At 38.0% G+C, this 25,332-nt stretch overlaps 1 protein-coding gene across 1 annotated transcript in view; it reads right to left on the bottom strand.

Annotated features, from left to right (window-relative positions):
* LOC112397808 (guanine nucleotide exchange factor VAV3-like) overlaps positions 1–25,332 on the bottom strand; it is a 304,349-nt gene that overhangs the window by 93,721 nt on the left and 185,296 nt on the right. Inside the window, exons 7-15 of the mRNA XM_024742081.1 lie at positions 23,921–23,989; positions 21,390–21,493; positions 19,983–20,082; positions 15,982–16,077; positions 11,855–11,923; positions 10,126–10,212; positions 7,104–7,189; positions 5,448–5,580; positions 4,942–5,051 (exon numbers count right to left, since the gene is read on the bottom strand). Of these exons, the coding sequence (XP_024597849.1) occupies positions 4,942–5,051; positions 5,448–5,580; positions 7,104–7,189; positions 10,126–10,212; positions 11,855–11,923; positions 15,982–16,077; positions 19,983–20,082; positions 21,390–21,493; positions 23,921–23,989 (854 nt within the window). The remainder of the gene's footprint in view (positions 1–4,941; positions 5,052–5,447; positions 5,581–7,103; positions 7,190–10,125; positions 10,213–11,854; positions 11,924–15,981; positions 16,078–19,982; positions 20,083–21,389; positions 21,494–23,920; positions 23,990–25,332) is intronic.

Raw genomic sequence — 25,332 nt, 5'->3', positions numbered from 1 at the left:
ACATACTCTTTGCTTTCATATTCAAACTCCAGGAGGCGAATTTCGAGAAAACGTTCTCATCTAGTGGAGCCTGAGTCTGCGGAGAATGCTTTGAAACATTGTTCTGTTTGACCTCTGATTATTTAAATTTTTCTTTTTAATTCTGTGGCATGTGTGCTTTCTATGGTGAGTGACCTCAAATTCCTTCTGGAAGTAAATGGGGAATAAATTAGAAAGATACACTGTGGCTCAGATTAAACGTGATTTGTGAAGTTTCATGGCTGCATTCCCGCCCTTGCCTCACCCCACTTGGAGAGCGCTTCTTTTCAGGGGTTCATCCTAGGGAACGAAGCTCAGGGGCTGCCCCTCCAGATGACAACGCAGCCTGGTCCCAGAGCCCCTCCCCAGCTCTAGAATTTCCATACCCCCTTTTCCTTGTCTTCTCCCCACTCCCACTAGTCTTAGCAGCTAACAATATATGCTGGGCTTGTATTTTAGCAGACGTTAATGGTCTCTACGCTATTTTTCCTTAGGTAAGCCATGTGGCACTGTTCCTGGCATGTGGCACACAGTGAAGAAATCTTGGTGTGGTAATAATGGTATATGCATCTTCAAGGGGGCTTTCTTTATTCAAGGGAGTAAATATAAATTGTTAGAATTTCAGGAATTGGGTGAAGTCAGTCAGAAGAAATTCCAGGCAAAAGGGCCTTTCAGTTCCCTTCAATAAATACTACAGAGGCTGGTTCAAAACCTGCCACTTGCTACCATATGCAATGCTTTTCTGCCCCTGTTCTACTTTTTCTTTCTCTAACTTTTCCTTTTAAAAATCTTATTATTCTATTACTCAATTTCTTTATTTTACCCAACTCTGACTTATTTCTAGAAAACTTAAGGACACTGTCTGATCCTCCAGGTCCTAGTCACAGTGAAAAAAAGAAACCTGATTTCAGTTTTAGATAACAGGATTTGAGTCCAGGTGCTTATTTTAGCACCTTCCTGGTTTAAAAAATTGCTGGGAACTAAGATCCTGAACTCTATTGTAAATGTTATAGCACTGAACTTGTACAAATGAATGTGCTGAAATACTCCTGCCATTGCTAGTTTCCTGAGCTATAAAATGGGTATGACATGTTTATCAATTTAAATCTAACAGGAGAAAACATTAAAAACACTTGATTTAAGGGATTTGGGGGAAACACATCCATAGCTTCCTAACAATATTTTGAACATTGCTATGGGCAATGTTCACATCCACACTTTCCAACGTCATTATGAAAACTAGCCTAAGCTAATAAAATAACATTTCCCATCCTATTTCACAGATAACTAAATGGAATTGTGGGAAACAGGAACAAAAAGCCCTTTTGAAAATAAATAAGAATAAATAATGTGTATCAATTAGGTTTTTAAAGATATAAATATATTATTTAGAGTGGGATCCCCAGAACTACAGCTCTTGAACATTATTTGGCTCAAAAACTGTTCTAACAACCTCAGAGCAATCAGTCCTGCTACCACTTCTTCTCACAGGGAAAAAAGAAAAGAAGACATCCTTCTTCCTCCCCTATCCAAGTGGGTCACTGCTGCTTTTCTCTCTGTGAAGCCTTTCTTTCGGAGGTTTGCCAAGTTTACGTGATCCAATGCAGATAATGTTGGAAGTGGCTATGGCCAAAGAAGGTCAGAGAATAGGGCTACTGAGTGGGGATGGGGGTGTGCTTGGGAAGGACAGAGGCTGAGATTTAGGTCACCTCTGGGGAGATTTGAGTTTACCGGATACTTACTGTTTATTGGTATTCATGCTTTTCTATGGTCCATTATAATAGTCTAAATTAAGAGCAGTATTCTAAACTCCTTAAAGGTGATTTGCAAATTTTTTAAAATAAAAATGATCCAACCATCCTATAAACAGCAGAATTGCCATCTTCTGTAAATAGAACTGGCAAGCATTTCGTCAGTCTTAAAATATCACCTCCCTTGATTTCCTGCCCCCCTCCCACCAATGCCTCCCTTTCCTTTTCAAAGGTCCTTAAAGTGACACTCCAGAATGCTCTAGGGGGACCTACAGGGCCCCTGTTAATGCCAAAGAGACTGGAAGAAGCTGGTCTGTGGCGAGACACAAGGCTTACTGGTTATCATGTATTGTCATGAATGCTGCAGGATTTCTCAGTTTTCTTTTTCTCTATGGCTTATAGACTAAGAGTACTTGAACTTTAAATAGTGGATAAAATAGCAAAATTTGAGCCACAGGCAAAGTCTTAAGCTTCAGGACTTAGATTATTCTACTTTCCTGAGCACAAGACAAGCAAGACCTGTCTTACAAAGCTGGAAGCAGGACTTTCCTGCATAACAAGCTTCAAAAGAGAAAGGAGGAAATAAAATAATGGGATATTCTGATGCTCGAATAAAATCCTACTTTTATTTTGCCTAATTTTAATTTACATGCCATACATGGCATAATCCCTGCTTAAAGAAGCCCTCAACTTTGACTTTGAGCAATTCTCAAAAAAGGGTACTTCCACCCTCTCACCATCTGCATGGGCAAGTCAGTGGAACTCTAAAATACAAACAGAGTTTAATGGATGTTTAATTACATTGTTGAGGTGCTTGGATAAGGCTCAAAGATGAAGAACCCCACCCAGTTTCCCTGTGTGTGGTACAGCCATCTTTCCTGTGATGGAACAATTTGAAGCTACCCATACTCTTCCCTTATGTATATACCTATAAGGCAGCGACTGATAGCTGCATACAGCTACCCATTTCTCCTTTCTTCCATAATAGGAGAAGCTTGATTCGTAGCCAAGCATAATCCTGCCCAGAATGAAGATGGCATTTCTTGGCTCCCTTGTCAGATGTGGCCACATGACTAAGTTCTGGTCAGTATTATGTAACAGAAGTTGTAGCATTTCTGCAAAGAATCCTTAAAAATGAGGATCACCTTCTGCTGCCTAGAATGTAGATTATATAGCTAGAGCTCCAGCAGCTATCTCGGACAACATGTGACCAACCCTGAGGACAGAAGCCATGCTGACAATGGCAGAGCAGGAAGATCTGAGCCTGGGTTCCTGGCAATACCCCAGAGAGACCAACCCACCCCTTGTCTACCTACCCCAGATTCTGTTCCATGAAAAAGAGAGATAAGCATCCATTTTGTTGAGTCTCTTGCATCCAGAGTTTAGCTGTTTGATTTATAGCAAGTGAACAGAATATTAAGTGATGCACCTATCAATACAGTCCAAGGACCCCACCTACTCTGGACAACAAATTTAACTTCCCTCCTCTGCAGAAATTCCTTCACTCATGTAAGGATCATATGAACAGAACCCGTAAGAAAATACCAGCCCAGCATCCTTCCCACGAGAGCAAAGGTGTGAGATCAGCTCTGCCTTTGCATATTATCAGCAACCCCAGCATCCTGTCACTCCGATCCCAACTGCTCAAGTCCAAATATTGCCTATCGCTCGAAACCTCATGACAACAGCACACTAGGTTTATGATGTAGCCCACAATTCATCAGAGACTGGGCGGGCAGAGGTCACCAACTTCCTCACTTGTGACCCAAACCAAAAGGGTCCCTGTAGAATAGCCATTTTATTGATGCATACAACTACTAAGGTCTTTTAATTATTATAATCAATAACAATAAATTTTAAAAACTACAATAGTATACTGGAAGATGTCCTCTGAATTTATAAGTCCCTATAGGTATATTAGGATCCTAAATACAAAACAATATTAATAATAGTGATAACAACAGATACCTCTTACAATTCAATACCATATCATTGCTGTTGTACTATCTGGCCACCATTCTGCTTGACACATATATCTGGAATTCAAAATATCATTATCCCTATTTTAGAGGAGGAAACTGAGGCTCTGAGAGGTTAAACAAATTGGCTAAGACTATGCAGCCAGTCCATGGCAGGGGTTACTGCTGAACCCAGAACTGTCTGTAAGCTTAAAACTATTTTAGCTGCACAATCGGATGTCTCAAAGTGTTAGAGAAAATAATCTAAGGAAAATCTCTATTTTTCTCCCCTCAGAACTACAATAAAATATTCTAATCCTATTTCCATTTTATATTAACATGAGCATTTCCAAAAACAAAGCAAAGGAGAAAGCAAACAAAAAATCTGATAGAGTTTGTCTGCAAAAGGTAAATAATGCTAGAATACATATGAAGCAAATCACAGAAGTGTTTTTTCTTAATTTCACCTTTTGCTAACAGCTTCAATTTCAGGGTGACCTATATGTTTCCATAACAAGGGTCATTATACACTTTTTAATCCATGAACCTCAAAACTGAAAAGAAACTCCTATAATGACATGTCCTTGTGTAATCACGTCTCTGTATGCATTCCTTTTTGAACATGTCTGATTTATTTCCCACCTCTTTGTTGAGTTTCCACTTTAATAAAAGGAAAAAACACTGAGAGAAGTCAAGCCCTGAAAGCATTCATTGAATACGTCAAGGAATTTACCCAGAATTCAGACAATAAATGAGTTAAAAACAAACAGGAGGAACAAATCAATCTTTCTATTAAAAATAAGATATTTGCATGTATGTATGTACGTGTGTGTATGTGTTTGGGAGTATTTCTACTTAATTTAAAGATCTATATAAAACATGGCAATTACATTAAAAGTTTATCATTAGAATAATTAATATTTTCGGGGGCTGCTAAAAGCTAAAGAATTAAAATATGCCCATGAGAAGAAAGTCAAACAGAAGGTTAGAGCTCCCTCTTTCTTTTTCTTGAAGAAATTCACCAAAACATCTCTCCCAGGAGACCAAAGTTATCAAGCTGACAGCCTCGTAGCCCAGCACTCATGCTCAGAGCAAAGTGTTTTCACAGCCTCTGTACACATGCTACAAATATTAGAGTATGTTTATTGGTAGTTCATTGTTCATAAGAAACTTATGCAGTAGAAAAAAGCACTTTTAAAAGTAGAAATACTCACAAAGCCATTTCAAACTGTTCCAGCCACTTTTTCTTTAAATCTTTTGTTTTGCAATAAAATTCTAACCCATTTTGTCCTTGGATATGGATGAGGTAGAAGCCATAAGACCACTGTTAAAATTAATATTCCTCAGGTTAATAGGTATCATTGATTAATAACATCATGTTTCCAAATTCACTAACACACCACCATAATCATCCACAAACCACCCACAACATTATCATCAGACAAACTGTGAACAATCAAGACTACTGTAGTCAACTTCATATCTAGAACAATTGCTATGCCAAGTGCATTTTGCTGCCTTGATCATTAGGGCATTAGAGGTGATCATTATCACCTGTGGCACTGTCCAATTATTTCTCACAGAGGCTTGCTTCTAATTAATCTCTAGAAACAAAAACACCTGGATGGATAAGCGGCCTCTCACATTAATGTACTAGCATACTTTCCTTGAATAGTCAAAGTTATGAGTAAATTACAGTTATTCATTTCCAAGAATTTACCTTTTTATTTTCTTTATCAGTTGTAGGATTGTTGGCTATTTTGTACTGCTGAAGATCTATTATTTCCTTCATTTCATAGTTATCACCTTTCCTTTTACATACAATCACTGCCAAATCAAATAAGAAGATATGCCTGAGAGAGAGAGAGAGAGAGAGATTTATTTAAACGGTTTGGAAGCATGTGTATTAATTCTTCTCAGATAAAATTTAATTTATCCCGGGAGTTAAAGACAAAGGTGGTGTGCACATTGAAGAATGAACTGTGTGTCCTGGCACTGCCCTTTACTAAATGAATCACCCTGCTGTCCCTCAGTTTTCACAGTTAAAAACTAGGCAAAATTATAATGAGAACAATATGCACACTGCAGTTACTGTCAGGAACAATGAAGCCCTAAAGCGTTGTTCGTGAGCTAGTACTTTCTTTCTTCCAGTTTAAAAGCTGAACATTTATGGAATAATATTAATGACAACAATAGCAGTTAACTCCTACTGATGTTACTAGGAGACAGACAGATTGTCTTGAGAAGCGTTCACCCCTTCCACAAAGATGACTCAATTTAAATCCCCAGGACCATCTCCTGAGGTACGTATTATTATCATATTCATTTTACTTGGGAGGAAGCTGAGGCTCAGGGAAGTTAGCTCGTTTTCTCAGGGTTACACTGCCAGTGGATGCACAGCAGGATTCACTCTTGGGTCTACTTGTGGAACCTGCGCTTTTACCCTGTATGTTGCTCCTTGTGACTTAATGGACAACCTAAAACACAAATTGAGTGGTACATGACCCAAGTGTAAGCTAGAGAAGTTATGGTTAAATTTACATGTTGATATTTCTCTTCTGTCTTACTAAAAGCAATGTAATTGGGGGAAAAAAACAGACCTTATAATCCTATCATCCAATACCAATATTTGTATCTTTTCGAAAACGCTCAGTGATTAACATGCATACATTTTTTAAAAACAATAATAATGAGACATTCACGTAGCTCTATTACTTGCATCACTTTCAAAGCCTATTTTCCGGGAGAGGCTAAAAGGATGTGTGTCTCCTGGGAGCTAACTTTAGAGCCTGGGTATCAAGGTGGAAGCAAGAGCTGATGCTGCCCCCTACTGGTTGACTTTCTAGTTTCCAAAGTTTCCAGAAAATGGCCATTTCAACTAAATAAATCAGTTTACCACATAATTAGCTCAACTAATCTTTAAGGACTGCACCTACAAATTTCCCTCGAGAAAATCTCACTAAATGGCCTTCACTTGGACTTCCTGCTTAGGACATGTTGTACTGCTTTTAGTTCTTTTAAAATGCATACCAAAAAATAAAATTAAATTAAACAATTGTGTTTTTATAGTAGTTGTCTATTATTGCTTTATTGCTACTCTCATCTTAATGTGTACTTTTTTTACTCTAGTTGACATTCTATATTTGTCTATTCCTTCTTAAGAACTCAAACTTAGGCAAATCAACAGATACCAGAACAAAGAGGGGAGGGAATACCTAACATATCTATATGAGAAACTAAAAAACCACAGATCGATCTGACCCCTTGTTTTTATTCCTTTATTTCACTCCTTTGTCCTGGAGGAACTGTTTTTAAGGTTTTCACAATCTCCTGATCCTAATAACTTATTTTGAAAATAAGTACTGATCCTTCTCACCTTTCTTGTTTTGTATGCTTGTCTAGGGTGGTTATTCGAATTTCACCATCTCCCTGAGGTCGTCCAAAAAGCAAAACTGGTTGGTTCTAAAATATAAAATGTGCATGTCTCAGTTTTTCATAATCACATAAAAACAGAATTGAACATTACTGAGGATATTTGCTAGGCACAACTACCTTATAACAACTTTTATCATTTTACCTTTTAACACACTTATTCTAAAAAGCTCAGGTCTGTACGATACGCTTTCAAAAATAGCCTGTCCTTGGTCATCCCAGGAGGCATACTGAAGACATTAATTGATTTTGCTTACACCTCTAACGGAGAAGTTAGCTACCAAAAGAGAGAATTAATTGGAAAAATGCAAATCACAAGGAAGTTACAACAACTAATATTTACTGAGCATCCACTGTGTGCTAGCCACTAGGTACAGGACAAAATGACATAGACTCTGCCCTCATGAAACATACTGCTCAGTGGGGGAACAAATATTCACCGAAGAATATAATTACAAACATGTGGTTGCCGTGATGGAAGAGCAGAGGAAGCATGCATATCTGGGGGACCTAATTTGGTCTAGGGAGTCAAGGATGGCTTCCCTGAGCTAAGATCTTAAGAATGAAATATTCTAACTGATTAAAAATAATGAGTCATTTCCCCAGAGACAGAAAATAAAAAGTTTTAAGTATTTATGAACACCTACTCTACAAGGTGCTGAAGGAAAAAGAACTGACTGAAAATATCACTAACATCTATGAGATTACGTTCTAATAAAAAAAGATATGTAATTAATTAACTGTACTACAAGAAAGTATAAAAATAAATGTTTCTTATCTGTATTTTTTGCAGAAACAGAAAACTCCATCCTAAAACCCATATGGAATCGCAAGGGACCCTTAATAGGTAAAATGATCATAAAAAAGAACAGAGCTGGGATCTCACACTTCCTGATTTCAAAACTTATTACAAAACTATGGTAATCCAAACAGTGTAGAACTGGCATAAACACAGACTTCTAAACCAATGTAATACAACAGAACATCCAGAAATAAGCCTTCACATATATGGTCAAATGATTTTTGACAAGAGTGCCAAGACCAATTCAGTGGGGGATAGGAGAGGCTTTTTAACAAAGGGTGCTGGGGAAACTGGATATGCACAGGCAGAAGAATGAAGTTGGACCCTTACCTTATACTGTTTCCAAAAAATAACTCAAAATGGATCAAAGAGTTAAAACTACAAAACTTTTAGAAGAAAACATAGGGGAAAAGGTTTATGACATTGGATTCAGGAATGATTTTTTAGATAGGACACCAAAAGCACAGGCAACAAAAGAAAAGATTGATAAGGTGGACTTCATAAAAATTTAAAATTTTGCACAAATAACACTACTGAGTGAAAAGGCAACTCACAGAATGGTAGAAAATATTTGCAAACAAAAATGTGATAAGTATTGATATCCAATAATTCATAAAGACAGAAAGTAGAACGGTGGTTGCCAGGGGCTGGGAGGAAGGGGGAATGAAGAGTTAGTGCTTAATAGGTGGAGAGCTTCAGTCTTGCAAGATGAAAAGAGTTCTGGAGATGGATGGTGGTGACGGCTGCACAATATGAATGTATCTAACATCACAAAACTGTACACTTAAAAATGGCAAATTTAATGTTTTATATATATTTTACCACAATATAAAAAAAATACAGCTGTCCAGGCAATGTGCTATGGAATTACAAAGAGAAGGAATTAGGGATTCTTTCAGATTAGGGAAAGAATTTTTTAAAAATTGGACCTTGAAGAAATTTGATAGGAAATAATGAAAAAAGATATTCTAGGCTTTGACAAGATTATAATCAAAGGCAGAACTATAAACGCAACTACGTGAAGAGGTAACCAGAGGCTACTGTGATTGGAAAGGTGGCAGATGAGGTCCTGAAAAGGGGAAGTAGCTGTATGCGTGGAAAGAAAGACAGACCAAAGACGTTTCAGAGAAAGAAGCAATAAAATTGCTCTACCAAGAAAAGCATCTTAAATCTATTCATTTATCTGTTTTCTCTCCCCACAGCTTTATCCAAGCCTCCATCATCTCTCTTGAAACGACCTCAATGATTTGCTGACTGGTCTGCCTGATGAAAGGGTTTTCACGACACTTAAATCAGACTGTGAAACCCACTGGTAAGAACCGTTCACTAGCTTCCTACTGCAATCACTACAAAATCCCAACTCAGAGCCTTGCCCTCCAAGGCTGTGGTGTGTAGTTCTCCTGCCCCCACTCCCCCACTTCAGAGCCCACCCTTCTTCCTTTAACTCTCAATTTCCAGCCTCTCTTGTCTTGCTGCTCCTTGAACAGCCCTGGCTCTTGCCCATTTCAGGGCATCTCACTTGCTATGGCTTCTGCCGGGAATCTTCTCTCTGCAGACCTTTGTGCCACTGGCTTCTTCTCATCCTTCAGGTTCAGGCGACAAATGTCTCAGAAGGACTTTTTCTGAGCACCTTATCTAAACCAGGACTCCCCTTATTATCCTCTGTTGCAGCAACCTGTTCACAGCGTTCATCTCAATAGAGACAGAATTTTTAGACTCTCTTTTTACTGTCTCCTCAACCATGAGAACACGCTGTTCATCGTTACAGCCCCGGCCCCAAGCAAAACGTCTGGCACACAGCAGTCACCCAGTAAATATACATAAAATGAATAAATTAACGGGACTCCACCATGGTTACGTATGGGGGTGAGGGAAGGAAAAGGAAAAAAAAAATGGACTTCAATGTTTAGAATTGGGACTGCTGCAGGGAGAGGCATCACAGTGTGATTAAAGTGACAGGGACAAGCAATGGCAGAAAGTCCCTGGACGATGATGTATCACAGGTGCCACTGAACGTTCATCCTCGTGGATGCTGCCAAACAGAAGTCGGAAAAAACCTAGAACAACAGAAACTTGAAGGTAAACTATTTTTTTTTCAAAAACAACTGGAGAACATCCCCCAATTTGTGGGTTAGGGGAGCTGGATGGAATGATAATTACATACCAAATTTTCTATAGATAGCTGAAACTGTTTAATTTCACGAAGGGTCTCATTATCTCTTTTCACTTCATTCACATATTGTGCCAAGTCCTAAAGAATAAAGAGAAGGGGAGAAAAAGAAGGCAAGATAAGATTAGACAAGAGATGAGCACTGTTTGAAAGAAAACACGTCATTAATTTCATTAATGGTAGAAAGTTACCACTATAACTTTTCAATGACAATAAAATGAATACCTAATCCAAGCTGCATCTCAAAAGCAATTTAAAACTGTCTGGAGTACAGCTGGGAAGACTGAAGCCTTGTCACTTACCACACCCCTGAGAAGAGTAAGGATCAAACACAGAAACAAACAAAATATCCTGCCGTGCAGAGCAACAAAAAGGAAACCAGGTCGGGAGGGTGTAAATTCTAAACACTGACCTTGAGAGAATCACACTTGAACTTGGGTTAGAATAAGGGCAATCATGAAGGATTAGTCGGGAGAAAAAAGTAACTAAAAGTTAGACAATGAATCTAGCAGGGCTGTTGTCTGCATCCAGTTAAGCATCTTAGTTCCTGAGAGGGTTCAGTCAGGGAAGCCAGGTCAATTTCAAAGAGTTAATAAAGGGAAGTGAAGGAGAGGAGAGAAACCAGGGAGCGTGAAAATGAACTAAAGGGCACAAACAATGCTGGTCCTGTTTCTCCATGTGCCTTCACCTATTTTAAAATGTCTTTTCTCAAATTTGAGGAAACATTAGCTAATCCTTCCATACTGTAACTAGCTATTTTTATGATATGTGCTCCAGATTTTTCCTGTTTTCTGGGTTTTCTTTTTTCCCTACCCTCTTATATTTATCTGCAACAGCAGGAACAGAACTCAGGCAAAAGCAGTTCCTAACTTTGTTCTAAATGAAAGCCCGACTTTTCATAGGATATATCTATAAACGCTTTCTTTTAAAAAATTGGAAACTTGATATGATTTTTTATAATAATAATAAATAATGATGGGCTGTTTCCTGACAGGGTACTAACATCAGCTAAACACAGAGCTAACACTGAAACTGGCACAAGGGCACAGAGAAGTAATTATGCACTGCTCTGGGCAGAGTCACATTGGCATTTTGTTTTGACAACAAATATTTGTGTATGTTTTAAGCTAGGGACAAATATTATTTCTTTCAAAAAGTCCAGCATAGCGTGGAAATCGGGGTTTTACAGATTCCCCAATACGTTCAAAAAGCCTGCCTTCACCTACTTCTAGTGCTTGATTTTCAGATTTACCTGAAATAGAAACCCAGACTGATCACTTGTACTGGTACACAGCATCCAAAAAGGTAAACCTGGCTGACATCCTCACTTGAGAAAAATAAGTCACACCAGTATTCTGAGGTCATCAGCTAAACTGCTGCTTGCACAAGCCAATAGGTTTCTACTAGCAACCATAAAAAGAATGTGAAACAAAACCATTCTATTAAATCATTCCTGGTAGTTATGGAAATTGTCATACTTTCATAAATACTGAAAGTTATTTTAATATACCTCTTGGTTTTATGTTTTTGTCCAACAATTAAATCCATGCAAGGATACTGATTTCAGTTAAAAATATCCAGCTCTCCCCTCCAAAAACAAACCTATGCAAATACTTATAATAACATCTATTAGCATATCATACATATGTATTAACAGTTTATATTCTATCGTTTTTAGGCAAGAATTAGAAATACAAACAAGTTAATGCTGCATTCGTCTAACCTTCATCGCATCAAGAGCCAGTTTCAAATTTGCCTTCTCCATCGGATCAGTGGTATGTTTGACCAGCTCCTATTTGGAAGATATATTTTAGTACTACTTTCATCAAATTAAAACCAACACATAAGAAAACATTTTACAAATAAACCATTTTTATCATTATTCTCACCATAATGTGATAAATCTGATTTAACTAGGCTCTGTTTTCATCAAAAATTTCAAACTGTAAGAAGACCAAATAGATATCAAAAGGACATGAGACAATGGTCAGAAAGGTTTTCCTTTCAAAGTTGAATGTGAATTCTATCCCCCACCATCACACTGACACTCTTGCCAGATGTTAAGAAAGATTCCCCTCCTTGACAACTGAACTGATACTTTTTTCTTTTTTTGGCTGCACCACATGGCATGTGGAATCTTAGTTCCCCGACCAGGGATCGAACCCGCGCCCCCTGCATTGGAAGCGTGGAGTCTTATCCACTGGACCACCAGGGAAGTCCCTGAACTGATACTTTTCACTTGTTATCAAACTTGACTTCTCTATGGCTTTGTATTCTGACAACTCCATCTCTCCATTGGCCTCAGGGACATCAGGCTCTTCTGTTTGTTGCTGTTATTTTTGTTAGTTCATCTTAAATGTTGCCTATTCATTTGTCTTTCATACTTTCTTCTTTCTTTGCACCTTAGAAATGAGTTATTATTCCCTAGATGTTCACCTTAGTCTTCTGTTATCCTTACGTCACATACTCTGTGAATTCTATCACAACCATTGCCATAACATCGCCTATCAACTAATGTGACAGTCACCCTCAAATGAATGTGCTCAACCCAGAATTCACGCCTGAGTCCCAGACTCATATGTCCTATTAAATCGTTCTACCTGGGTTTCTCGCAAGCCCCTGAAATACAGCATGTCCACACTTCATGCATCTTCACCCGCACCCCTACTCTTGCTCCTGTTTATGTTTTACTGAATGAGGGCACCTCCATCACTTAAGCCAAAACCTCAAAGGTGCCCCTGACTCCTCCCTCTCTCTCACTATGTTCTGTTTGTGTTAACTTTGACCCTTCCCCTTGAAACCTCCTCCACTGGCACTACCTCGGTTCAAGTCCCTGCTCTCTTTCAAATGGGTGACTGTAATAGGCTTCTGATTCATCTTCTGACTTGCAGTCTTTCCTTGCTACAATCTAGTCCCTCGATTGACATCAGAGTTAAATCTCTAAATGTAAATCAGATCCTGTTACTTAGACTTCTGGGAGGTTCACAAAAGCTTCAGGTTGTCATGCATACCTCGTAGATGCTTCATGATCTGAATTCTGCAAACCTCTCCCAACTTCTCTCTCCACTTCCTCTCAGACAACCTATGCCCTACTTCTACTAAGTTAATTGCAATTCTCAAAATAACGTTCTAATATCTGATCCCATTAGGCATGATGCTTTCTCTCCTAGAAAGCCCTTGCTCTCTGATCCACCTGTCAAACCGTCATTCTTCCTTCAAAGCCCAACTCAAGAAACACTCCTCTGTGAAGCTTGCTATGACAGAGGCCTCTTCTCAAGCCATAATTAACTAAGTCTTTATTTGTACCACCTCTGTACCTTCTGCATACTTATCACGTCGTATTGTACTTGGCAGATTACATTTCATTTTCCCCAATAAAACAGTGAACTTTATCAGTGTGAGGGCGGCTGTTTTACATTGTTGAGAGACTCACACTGTATGCAGCTCATAGGATCCATTCAAAAATCTTTGCTGAGGGGCTTCCCAGTGGTTAAGAATCCACCTGCCAATGCAGGGGACACAGGTTTGAGCCTTGGTCCGGGAAGATCCCACGTGCCGCGGAGCAACTAAGCCCGTGCGCCACAACTACTGAGCCTGCGCTCTAGAGCCCGAGTGCCACAATTACTGAAGCCCGAATGCCTAGAGCCCATGCTCCACAACAAGAGAAGCCACTGCAATGAGAAGCCTGCGCACTGCAATGAAGAGTAGCCGCAACTAGAGAAAGCCCGCATGCAACAAGGAAGACCCAATGCAGCCTAAAATAAATAAATTTTAAAAAAAATCTTTGCTGAATTCAATACCAGTAGTGTTTCTAGTTGTAAACAGAACCTATAGGTATCAAATCTGTTAAGTATAATAAACTTGTCAGAGTGATACTCTTTTGTTTCTATTTTTACTTTTCCTCTATTAAATAATAACAGTATTCTCAAAGTTTCAAACCCCCCACTATAAAATATTTTAATTTTATAAATCCGTGAGTTCAAATCATAAGGCATTTCAAAAATGATTTACCCACTAAAATACAGTAGTAAGTAGAAAATATTCAAATTCATACCACATTTATTTAACACATTTCTAAACAGTAGACAAATTAATTCTACTCTACACTATTTTGAAATGGAAAAACATTTCTAGAATTTTTATCTAAGTGTGGTATCCCAGATAAAACTTTTCCTATTTTAAAAAATCATCATGGAACTAAATATACTTTTGAAATTTAAAATATCAAACAACCCAAGAGAAATGAGCAGAAAAAGTTCACTGACTTTCCAAAAGGTAAGGTCATATTTTATACTTTTATAAGTCTGCTTAAAAGCTTTTTTTTTTTAACATCTTTATTGGAGTATAATTGCTTTACAATGTTGTCTTAGTTTCTGCTGTATAACAAAGTGAATCAGCTATATGCATACATATACCCCCATATCCCCTCCCTCTTGCATCTCCCTCCCTCCCTCCCTATCCCACCCCTTTAGGTGGTCACGAAGCAGGGAGCTGATCTCCCTGTGCTATGCGGCTGCTTCCCACTAGCTATCTGTTTTACATTTGGTAGTGCATATATGTCCATGCCGCTCTCTCACTTCGTCCCACCTTACCCTTCCCCCTTGCCATGTGGTCAAGTCCATTCTCTACGTCTGCATCTTTATTCCCGTCCTGCCCCTAGGTTCGTCAGAACCATTTTTTTTTTTTAGATTCCATATGTATGTGTTAGCATACGGTATTTGTTTTTTCTCTTTCTTACTTCACTCTGTATGACAGACTCTAGGTCCATCCACCTCACTACAAATAACTCAATTTCATTTCTTTTTATGGCTGAGTAATGAAGAAAATAGATATTTCTTGAAAACTGCAACTTTTAAATTCTTCAATCAATATTTGACTATACTAAAGTTACAAGATAAATTATTATCTTCTTTTGGACATGTTTTCAGTTTCATGATGTCTCAGAAATTGACTGCCTAAGTCTTCCTTATTATTTCTTCATAAAATGCAATTTGATTAAGTTGCTTTGAGTTTAGGTCTCATAAATGTTTTAACGCATTTGTAAGGAATCATCAGGGTTTGAATTTTTCTGATTTCTCAGTAGAAAATAGAAATGACTAATAATTTTGCAGTTACAGTTCAAGAAATTTAATATACAAGATGTATAAAGCACAGCAAACTCAGAATTATATTTCACATACAGGTAGTAGATCTTTTTAAAATGGCATTTCACAAGCATCAGCAAAGCTGATAGACTAATACAGTAAGACATTTCTTTGGAGCAGAACTAATGAGTCTCCTGGTACAGCTATCAAGTTAAATTTATAAGACTCTCCACCCTCATTAGAAGACTAACCGTGGAAACCATAAGCTTTGGGGTTATAACAAGAATCACTTCAAAATAACTGCAGTCTTATTATAATTTAGTATAGCAGAAAGTAACAGAGTGTGACACAATTCTCTTTCGTTTATGGTTATAAGGCACAAATTCTAACACAATTAACCTGTCAAAATTCAAGTGTATTGCAACACTGAGATTCTAATAAATGATTACTGCTAATGACAGAAGACTTGGTTGAAGGGATATTTGTATTTGTTTTGCCTTGTTTTTAAATTTTTTAATTTTTTTGGAGCCAGTTCTGTTTGAAGAACTCAAAATGTGACTGTGTGAAAGATACAGAATTATCTTTGCTTAAAAGGAAGAAAAAATTTCCAGCTGTTCTGTTATTTCCCACTTAGCTATCCTCATAATTGAAAACTGTAAGGGGATAGGGCTCCAAACAAAAAGTTTCTGCAGCTTAGTTGATGCTTCATTAATATTGTGTTGAATTAATGAATGAACAAATAAACAAACAGTTTTAAGTTACATACCTGAAGGAGAAGGTGATACTTTAAAACACGCTGCATAGGAACCACAAGCAAATCTCGAAGAGTAAACTTCCCATTATTTGCTCTTTTAGAACATTCCTAAAGAAAATTTTTTAAATTGAACTGTTTTAGTTTTAGCAAAAGGAGTCATAATACAAACGTTAAAGGATGCAAACGCCATAAGCAAAACTGCTATCATACAATAAATATTTTGCTATTTTCCTTAACAATCCTTCTTTCTTAAAAATAGGAAGTATCGTCAGTTAACAACCAGAAGAAACAAACAAAACTTGTAGCATTTCAACTCTAAATAAGAATAAATATGTAGAACTATTTTACACACGAAAATTATTATCTCTAGTGGTCCTCCAGCATCTTCCCCCCACTTACCACTTAACCCTTCACCAGTCTCCCCAAGCAGGCCTGTGGACCAGGCATCAAGAACAAGCCCCATTAATCAAACCCACTATGTTCCCTCCCCACCATCATGCCTTGGTTCATTTGGTTCTCTCCAACTGCCATGTGCTTGGACTAGTTCCCAGCAAAATTCATCATCCTCTTGAAGAACTATACTTCAAGGCTGTTAGTAATAGTCCCAATCAAAATTGTGCTGTCTCTCTGTGCCTTGTGGGTCTCTTAATTATTGTTGTATATGTATAATATCTTCCCCGATATATTATGTCTTTTATATCTCTTAAGAATCTAGTATTTACTGACTAAACATTTGTTGTAATGAATGAAATGGAATGACTGACTCCCAAAATTTGCTAAAGTATAAACCCACTACAGGATTCAAAGTTTTCAAAGCCTCAGATTTTATTTTTTTAATCTCACAATCTCCTTTCTTACAAGTTTATCAAAAAATAGCATTGACGGGTTCACTCTATTGACATTAACTATGACTTTGAGGAAAGTACTTTGAATTTGCAGTGTTAAAGCCTGAATTTGAATCAAGTTTGGCAATTCTTGTCTGTGTGACCTTGAACAAATTGCTTTTCTGATCTTACTGTTTCTCAAATATTCATGGTATCATCCAAAAAAAAAACAATAAGGTGTCATAAAGATATTTTTATTTGTGAGCAACCTAAGTCCAAAATCCTCAGACAATTACATAACCAAGACCAAGGAATTTTCCAGTTCATGGAAGGGGTTGTATTCAAGAAAATACTCTTTAGTTTCCCTTTTGCCCACACTTAGCTTTTCCAGCACATGGAAGGATATATTATATTATCAGGAGCTATAGAAACAAATACCATTAGCTCCAATGACCATATTGAGTTAATGAGTGCTTGACTACAGCTTTCAAACAAGAACTGGTGACACATCCTGACATGTTAGCTCACATCTTGTCAATTGCTGGGGTTCACTGGACAGATAACTATTTCAAATGATTTCTTGCTTCCACAGATTATAGCGAGTTCTGGATCATGGGTCTCAAATAGGAGGTCAAACTGTTAATATTATTGTAATGAATGGGTCTCATCTTCCCAGCTGCATTTTAAGTTCCTTGGAAATTGAGGTTGTATCCTACACTTCTTATGTTATGCCATCTTAACATAGTGTTAAGAACAGAAATGTTATACATTTAAAATTTACTTTGTTATGTTATGGAAGTCAGTGTAAAACTGTTGGGGAAAAAATTATTTCAAGTTCTAAGTTATAAGCTCAGGAAGTAAAGAAACTAACAGCGCTGGCATTAGCTTACAATTAGGGGGCCGAGACTGAAGTGTAAAATGCTTATTAGTATTGAAAGCAAATAAAGGGTAGAAATGATTCTTGCAAACATCCAGTCAAGTGCTGAGCCTCAACTCCAATTCTAAGTGAAAAGAAAAGAAAATGTAATAGGGATGAGCCAGCTTAGAGAACAAGTTAAGAGACTCTATTACCCTTCACCCCATGTTATCTTGGTTCTACAGTAGGGGTGAAAAAAAGACAAAAATCATCAAGAATAAAAATAACCACAAAACAGAAGACATGAAGGAGGCAGAGAGAAACCTAGTATAAGGCAGCTTTCCCTCCATCATGCTGGGACTTGCAGAAGACAGTTCCAGCAAAGACTATTTGTTGAGGGCTTATAGTAAGTATCTGGTTAAATACTTCCAAATCAGACCCACGGTTAACACAACCAGCGTCACCTCACCCTGAGCCTTTCAAACTCAGTCTGAGGTTCTCTCTTTCCCTAAGACTTACAGTGACTACAGAAACTATAGAGTATGCTCACTGGGCAGGATTTTGACAGTGAGTCTGAAAGAAGGGAGAGTAACATGCAAACAATGCTGAGAATATAATGCAGGTTTGATTGACCACTTTGTGACTCCTCTCTTGAACCAGAATTATATATCTTTATTTAAAAAAAAAAACTGCCTAAATGGTAGCTCTATTAGGAAGTCGTTGTGTAAGTTGTTAACTTTTATCTTACCATCGTGTTTTAATTTGAGTCAAGGTGGCTTATAGTTCTAGACTTACGAGGCTCTGCTCTCCAAAGAGGAGCAGGGGCCCTTTAGGCTAACAAGGCTGTAAGGATGTCACTTAGTGGTGACTCAAACCATCTCCAGCCATAAGATCCGCATCATCAAGGGATTGTGAGAGGTAAGAAAGAAGGATCCATGATATAGAATTAGTACAGTTACTTGGTAGTCTGTTGATGTGCAAATTTTCTCACCAATAGCTCCCCTTTGTGGGAATTATTTTATTAAATCAGACCAGATATGCTAAACAGTGAAGGGGTTCTGATTTGCAAATCATCTACCTCTTCTTCTCTGTTCATCACCCGACTTCACTGCTAAACCCAACAAAGAGCAGCAAGGAGGATATCAGAGAGCCAACCAAGCCCCCCACAGAAGAGTTGACTATACATCTCTACCTGAAATTTAAGAAGATCCATACATGTGGATAATATATTTGAGATGACAATTCATATAACATATAAATAATCGTTTTTCAAAAGATTTTTGAAAGTGCAAACTCTTCTTGTGGGGGTGGGGGGAGATGTACCAAAAACATAAATGACCTAACACAGTTTCCAGACTTATTTTCCATTGTTACCATGTGCTCTATTCATACTAACCTACTTGCTATTTCTCAAACTTTCCTGATCCTTCTGGTCAAGACATACCAATTCTTCCAGAATGCCCTGCATGGACTCTCATCTATCAAGACTCACCTCATTCTTCAGTGACCTAACTCAAATGCTCCCTCTTCAGATAAATCTTCCACAGTCTAACTATACTGAAGTAATCACTCAGTCTTACTCATGGAGCCCTGGCTATGAGTGCTTATCACATACTACTTAATCTCACCATATGTGTGCCTGTCCTGCCTTCTTATGGGCAATATCCATGCCCTTTTTTTATTTTTTATTATTTTGTTATTATTATTTTTTTAACATCTTTATTGGGGTATAATTGCTTTACAATGGTGTGTTAGTTTTTGCTTTATAACAAAGTGAATCAGTTATACATATTCCATGCCCTTTTTATACGTCTTCCCCTAAATATCTTTTGGCCGTGCTACGCAGCATGTGGGATCTTATTTCCCTGACCAGGCATCGAACCCACGCCCCCTACACTGGAAGCACAGAGTCTTACCACTGGACCTCCAGGGAAGTCCCAGTATCTTATATTTTTAGTAAACAGTTTACATCTACATACATATTATCTCACATACATCTTACTCATCCTGTACCTTTTACTACCCTGGGCAAATTACTCATGATCTCTCTGAACACTGGCTTTCTTAACCATAAGATAAAAAAATTAATTGTATGTATCTCACAAAGTCATGAGGATCTAATGAGATAAGGCATGTAAAAAAGCCATAAATCTTCTATCTTACTACTGCTATTATTATTGCCACATTATTATTTTATAGAGCTATATATTAAAATATTTTATGAAATTACACTTAGAATTCATGGAAATTTGCTGTTGCAGAGATCATGAAAAGAATATGTTGTTTTTAGTTTATTTTACTCTGTCATATACACACAAAAAATAAACAGGCACCTCTAATTTCAGTTTGACATCTTCTTTTGTCTTAGAAATGTAGTCTAAACTAGAGATGGCCAACTCCACTCCACTGCAGTACTGCCCATAAATAACCAACCTGAAAGGAAAAGAGAGAGAGGAAAAAATCTGAGGACAAAAAGGCAAGAATACAGTGGAAGAGGAAATTCACCTATTTAAAACCACAATTAGGCATAACCAAAGCAAATCTCACTCATCCTGCACCTCTTACTTTCCAGGTAACCCTGGGCAGATTACTCGTAATTTCTCTGAACCTCAGCTTTCTCATTTCTTTTTAAGACACACCACACATACAGTTATAGAATGAAAGTCACTCATATTTACGGTATTGAAAATGACTATTTTTAATTTCCAAATGTGAATGGGATTGATTCCACGCACGTTTTTATAGCAGGTAGATTTTACAAACTGGCTTAATGACTGTTAATATTGTTTGAGTGCATATAATAATCAGAAACAAAATTAAAAACTTCTCTTCAAGTTCCTATTAGAGATCAACTTTTACACTGTTCACGCTCACTCAGGAACAGTTTTATTTTCTACTACTGTTTCACTGTAATCACTACTTACAACTCTACTCATTAATAAACCTCCTACTCCCTCCCCCTTTTTAATTAAGAAAAATACATTATCTGAAAAGTGGGAATGAGAGGGCTGAGCTGTGCTGGCTGGGAGATAACTCATATTGCATGGGGTCTGAGCCTGCTTCAGGAAGGGTATCTCTGGGGTAATACCGATTTGTGCAAAGAGCCCAGTTAATTTATTGTTTCTTTTAGCCCTCTACTGGAAAACAAAAAAACTACTACATTAATATTTATCTAATGTTGATGTAAGCAATTAATTAGCTACTTCTTAGTACTAGGAACTATAGTGCTTGATTTTAAAAGAGAGCACTATATTTTAAGCAAAATTCCTTGGTACTTCTAATTCATGTGAATTGATCAGAAGATTTTTTTCAAATTCAGAAAGGGAAACTGACTTTGGCTGTGAATGTAATGCTCCAAAATACAGAATTATAAGGTATTAGAGTTGGAAAAAGCACTACGTACCAGATAATCTATCCCTAACATTTACAGATGGAAAAAAGGAGGCTCAGAGAGTTAAAATGACTTCCTGAAGTCTACAGGACTCAAGAGTGACAGAACCTGCACCTTCTGGTTTTCAATGCAAAAGTCTGAACCCTTCTTTTTTTCTTTTTCTTTTTTTTTTTCCCTGATACACATATAGAGGTCAACCACCACCCAGAAATTAACTGTCCCATGTTCTAATTATTGCCCAGACAGTATCTTAGTGAACCATAGTAATAGCTACTTATGAGCAATTTTAATACTAACCCTCACTATAATTACAAACTAATAGCCACAAAATTTAAAATCCAAAAGTTACCTTTCCTTGTAGTTAATGAAAACTTGATACAAGTTCTGGTCGTTTTTATTTACAATGGAATCATGAATCTCTTGCACTAGGTTCCGATGAACTTTTACAAGTTCCTTAGAAAAGAAAACAGTCGCAAAGCAAATTAGGAATCAGAACCAAAAAAATCACCCGGAGCCCAGCATCCCTATTGCTGCCAGACTTGCCATTCAAGGATATGCTGAATACCCTCAATATATAAACCTGCTACCAACAGTAAAGAGCAAAAAAAGGAGGGGAAAGAAGAGAAAAGAGAGAAGGGGAAGGGGAGGGGAGGGGAGGGAGAGAGGGGGAGAAAGACAGGCCATGTTCATGGAAAATAGCAGTTTCAGATCTGACTGTGGAAAAAGAAATTCTCTCTCTAGTTATTAAAGGGTAATTTATTCCTTGTATAAAAATATGTACAGTTCAGTTTCATCTTATAATCACTTTAAATTTTTAAATAAAACTATCCAAGTGCTTAATGTTTTACTGACAGGATAAAGTAATGATTCATGTCCTCGAGACATAAAAATGTAGATTTGTACTTTGGTCAATTAGTGGTGTCCTGGAGCTAAGCTAACAATAATCAGACTAAATTACTTGAAACCAGCCAACTAATGTCATAAATAAGCAGCAAATAAATTGTAGTAGGCAGTTTACTAGGGCAACTCAAAAGACAGAATTTCACATTTTTCCTAATAAGCGAGTAATTTTCAGTCAGACAGTAAAATACATGTCACAGCCAGGAAATGAGGAGATCTGAATCAAGGTGCCAATTCTCCCAGGCTCTCTTCCCGTGTACCTTGGAGCACACATTGATGCAGGGCATGCCCTTCCTTAGGAGGTGTTAAGTGAAACATGAATATGTTGGCCCTGTCACTTTTCTGAGGAGCATGGAAAAGCTATTAGAATAAGGACTGTCAAATGGGTCCTAAGTTACAGTGAGCATATTCAGGTGGTTCAAGATCCTCATCTTCCTAAAATGTGTGGTTTGTTTTATCCTAAATATTCATTTGATATTGGGATCTTCTTCTTCCTTCTACGTTACAAATCAATAAGAATGTCTTCATTTGGCCAAAATCAGGAACAAGGACAACATGCCATAGCTAAACTGGTGCAAAGCAACACTAAATATAAAGGAATCAAAATATTAGGGACTTTACAGGTGATACAAGCAAGCCAGTACATAAAAGCTTATATACTGTAATATAAGAGCTACATATGAAAACTGAGGGACTACCCTGGTGGTCTAGTGGGTAAGACTCTACACTCCAAATGCCGGGGGCCCGGGTCTGACCCCGGTCAAGGAACTAGAGCCCGCGTGCATGCCACAACTAGAAGTCTGCATGCCGCAATGAAGGTCCCATGTGCCGCAACAAAGGTCCTGTGTGCCGCAACGAAGACCCAGCACAGCCAAAATAAATAAAATAAATAAATAAATAAATAAATATTAAAGGAAAAAAAAACTGAGGCCAGTTCTAGAGGTCTAAGAACTTGAACCTTGCCTAGCAAGACCTTACATGGTATTGCATTTGGCTTGCCTCTATGCTTTTGGGTAAATATCCTTTTAGAACTGTTAGGTAATAAGGTACTCTGAAATTTGAAATGCTATGTAAATGTGAAGAAAAGCTCCTCACATCTTACCATTAAAATAGACTGTTATATCAGGCTTCCCTGGTGGCACAGTGGTTAAGAATCCACCTGTCAATGCAGGGGACACAGGTTCAAGCCCTGGTCCAGGAAGATCCCACATGCTGCGGAGCAACTAAGCCCATGTGCCACAACTACTGAGCCTGCGCTCTAGAGCCTGCAAGCCACAACTACCGAGCCCATGTGCCACAAGTACTGAAGCCTGTGCGCCTAAAGCCCATGCTCCGCAACAAGAGAAGCCACCACAGTGAGAAGCCTGGACACCGCAACGAAGAGTAGACCCCGCTCGACGCAACTAGAGAAGGCCCACGCAGCAACAAAAACCCAACACAACCAAAAATAAATAAATTTATTTATTAAAAAAATAAAAGACTGTTATATCATAAAGAAGCAGTGTATTTCAGAAATGGGAGTTTAAGCTGATGCAACCAGAAGAAGAAAACACCAAAAAGCAGAGGCCAAGGAAGTGTAGGAATGGAGGGAAGTGAAGGAGACAGATGGAGCCAGGACAGTGTCCATAAGATGGAGTTGGGGGGCTGAAAGAACAATAGAGCAGGGAGTGGGGCAGAAGGGGATTCCCACAAGAGAAAGAGACTATAACACCAGGGATTAACTGAGACTACCTTGTTGTGACAAGCAGTTAAGTATAATACATCAACCTTATCCTTTTGCGTTCAGCATACATTCTGACTTTTGCTTGACAATATGACTTACTAGTTATTTCCAGAAAATAAGACTATAAGAACTCAGGAGACAGAAAATTGGGTTAAAATTCTTTAAAACTATAATAGAATGTTCAAAGAGGGACCCAATAAGAAAATGAGGATTTTATCAAAGTGTACCACAATTTTAGCTAGCATGTTTTTACTTACAGGAATGTTGATGAATACTGAATCAAATTCAGCTGCTGTCAGAAATCTTTTTAATGGTGCCATGAAATACTACCAGGAGAGAAGAGAGGGGTAATAATTAAGCACAACTTACCCTAATCTATATAATAGTTTTTCATCAATGAGCAATAAATATTAATAATAATATTAGATCCCTGAGATCAATAATTTGCATATACAATTTATGGAGCATTCCCCTTCATTCTTTGAGAATTTTAGTTCCTGGCCTACCATATCTCTGTCCATTACTACTCCCATCTTCATTTTTGGTCGTATCAGTATCTGTGCAGATGGTCCTTCCAGTAGCCTAGCCTCTCGGTTCCTTGAACTCCAATAATCTGTGCCCCATCCTAGCTCAAGTCCTCTTGTGGTCACAGCCCAAGATCCTGTCATTACCAACAACTGCATATGCTCCACAGAATTAAGTTGAAGCAGGCAAGTCTCTGACCTCTACCCTCCTACCTTTACAGCTCATTTCTCCAAGGACTTCTCCAACCCACTGGGTCTGCCAATCCCCTGACCATCTCACATCCCTCATGTCCTCGCTTCCCTTCTTACCCAGTTTACATTCCACGAGCCATCAACAGAATCACTGCCCTACAAGTACCCTTACGCTCTCTTCTTTCATTCTGGAAAAATGAAAACCCTGGTTAAATCTAGCTTGCCATATATTTTGTGCCTATACCTAAGAAGTTAAACAGAAGCTACACTGATAGCTAATCACAAAACCCAAATGAGCCTGTAATGTTACATAATCTTAGTACGTTTACCCTCTCGTTCTCCTAAACAACTCTTCCACGCCTTCATCTCTCTTTTTAAACTTCCAAAACTTTCTCCTGGTTCTCATTCTCCTAGCCTCCAAATATGGAAGTCACCAGAGGTGACCTCAAACCTCTTCTCTATCAACATCCATTCCCTTGGTGATTCATCTAGTGCCATGGCTTTAAACACCACTGCATAATGATAATGGCCCAATCTATACATCCATTCAACCTTTCCCCTGAATGTCAGACTCATACATCTAACTTCCTCCTCAATACATCCCCTTGGAAGCTAATAGGTATTACAAATTTAGTAAGTCCCAACAGACGCGTGATTCCTACACCTGTCCTTTTCCATCTCAGTCACCATCTTCACCACTTACACAGTTACTCATGCTAAAAACCTAACATTGTTAGGAATTCCCACTGGGCAGTCCAGTGGTTAGGACTCTTGCACTTCCACTGCTGTGGGCCCAGGGTTCAATCCCTGGTCAGCGAACTAAGATCCCACAAACCGAGCCATGTGGCGTGGCCAAAAAAAAAAAAAAAAAAAAAAAAAAAAAAAAAAAAAACAAGAACAGAAAACCTAGAATTCTTGATTGCTCTTTTCCACACATCCTTTACCTAATCCAT

Source organism: Neophocaena asiaeorientalis, unplaced genomic scaffold, assembly GCF_003031525.2.
Source record: "Neophocaena asiaeorientalis asiaeorientalis breed wild unplaced genomic scaffold, Neophocaena_asiaeorientalis_V1.1 scaffold35, whole genome shotgun sequence".
Lineage (NCBI taxonomy): Eukaryota > Metazoa > Chordata > Mammalia > Artiodactyla > Phocoenidae > Neophocaena > Neophocaena asiaeorientalis.
Note: the sequence above shows the minus strand (reverse complement) of the source record. Positions and strands in the feature narration are given on the sequence as shown.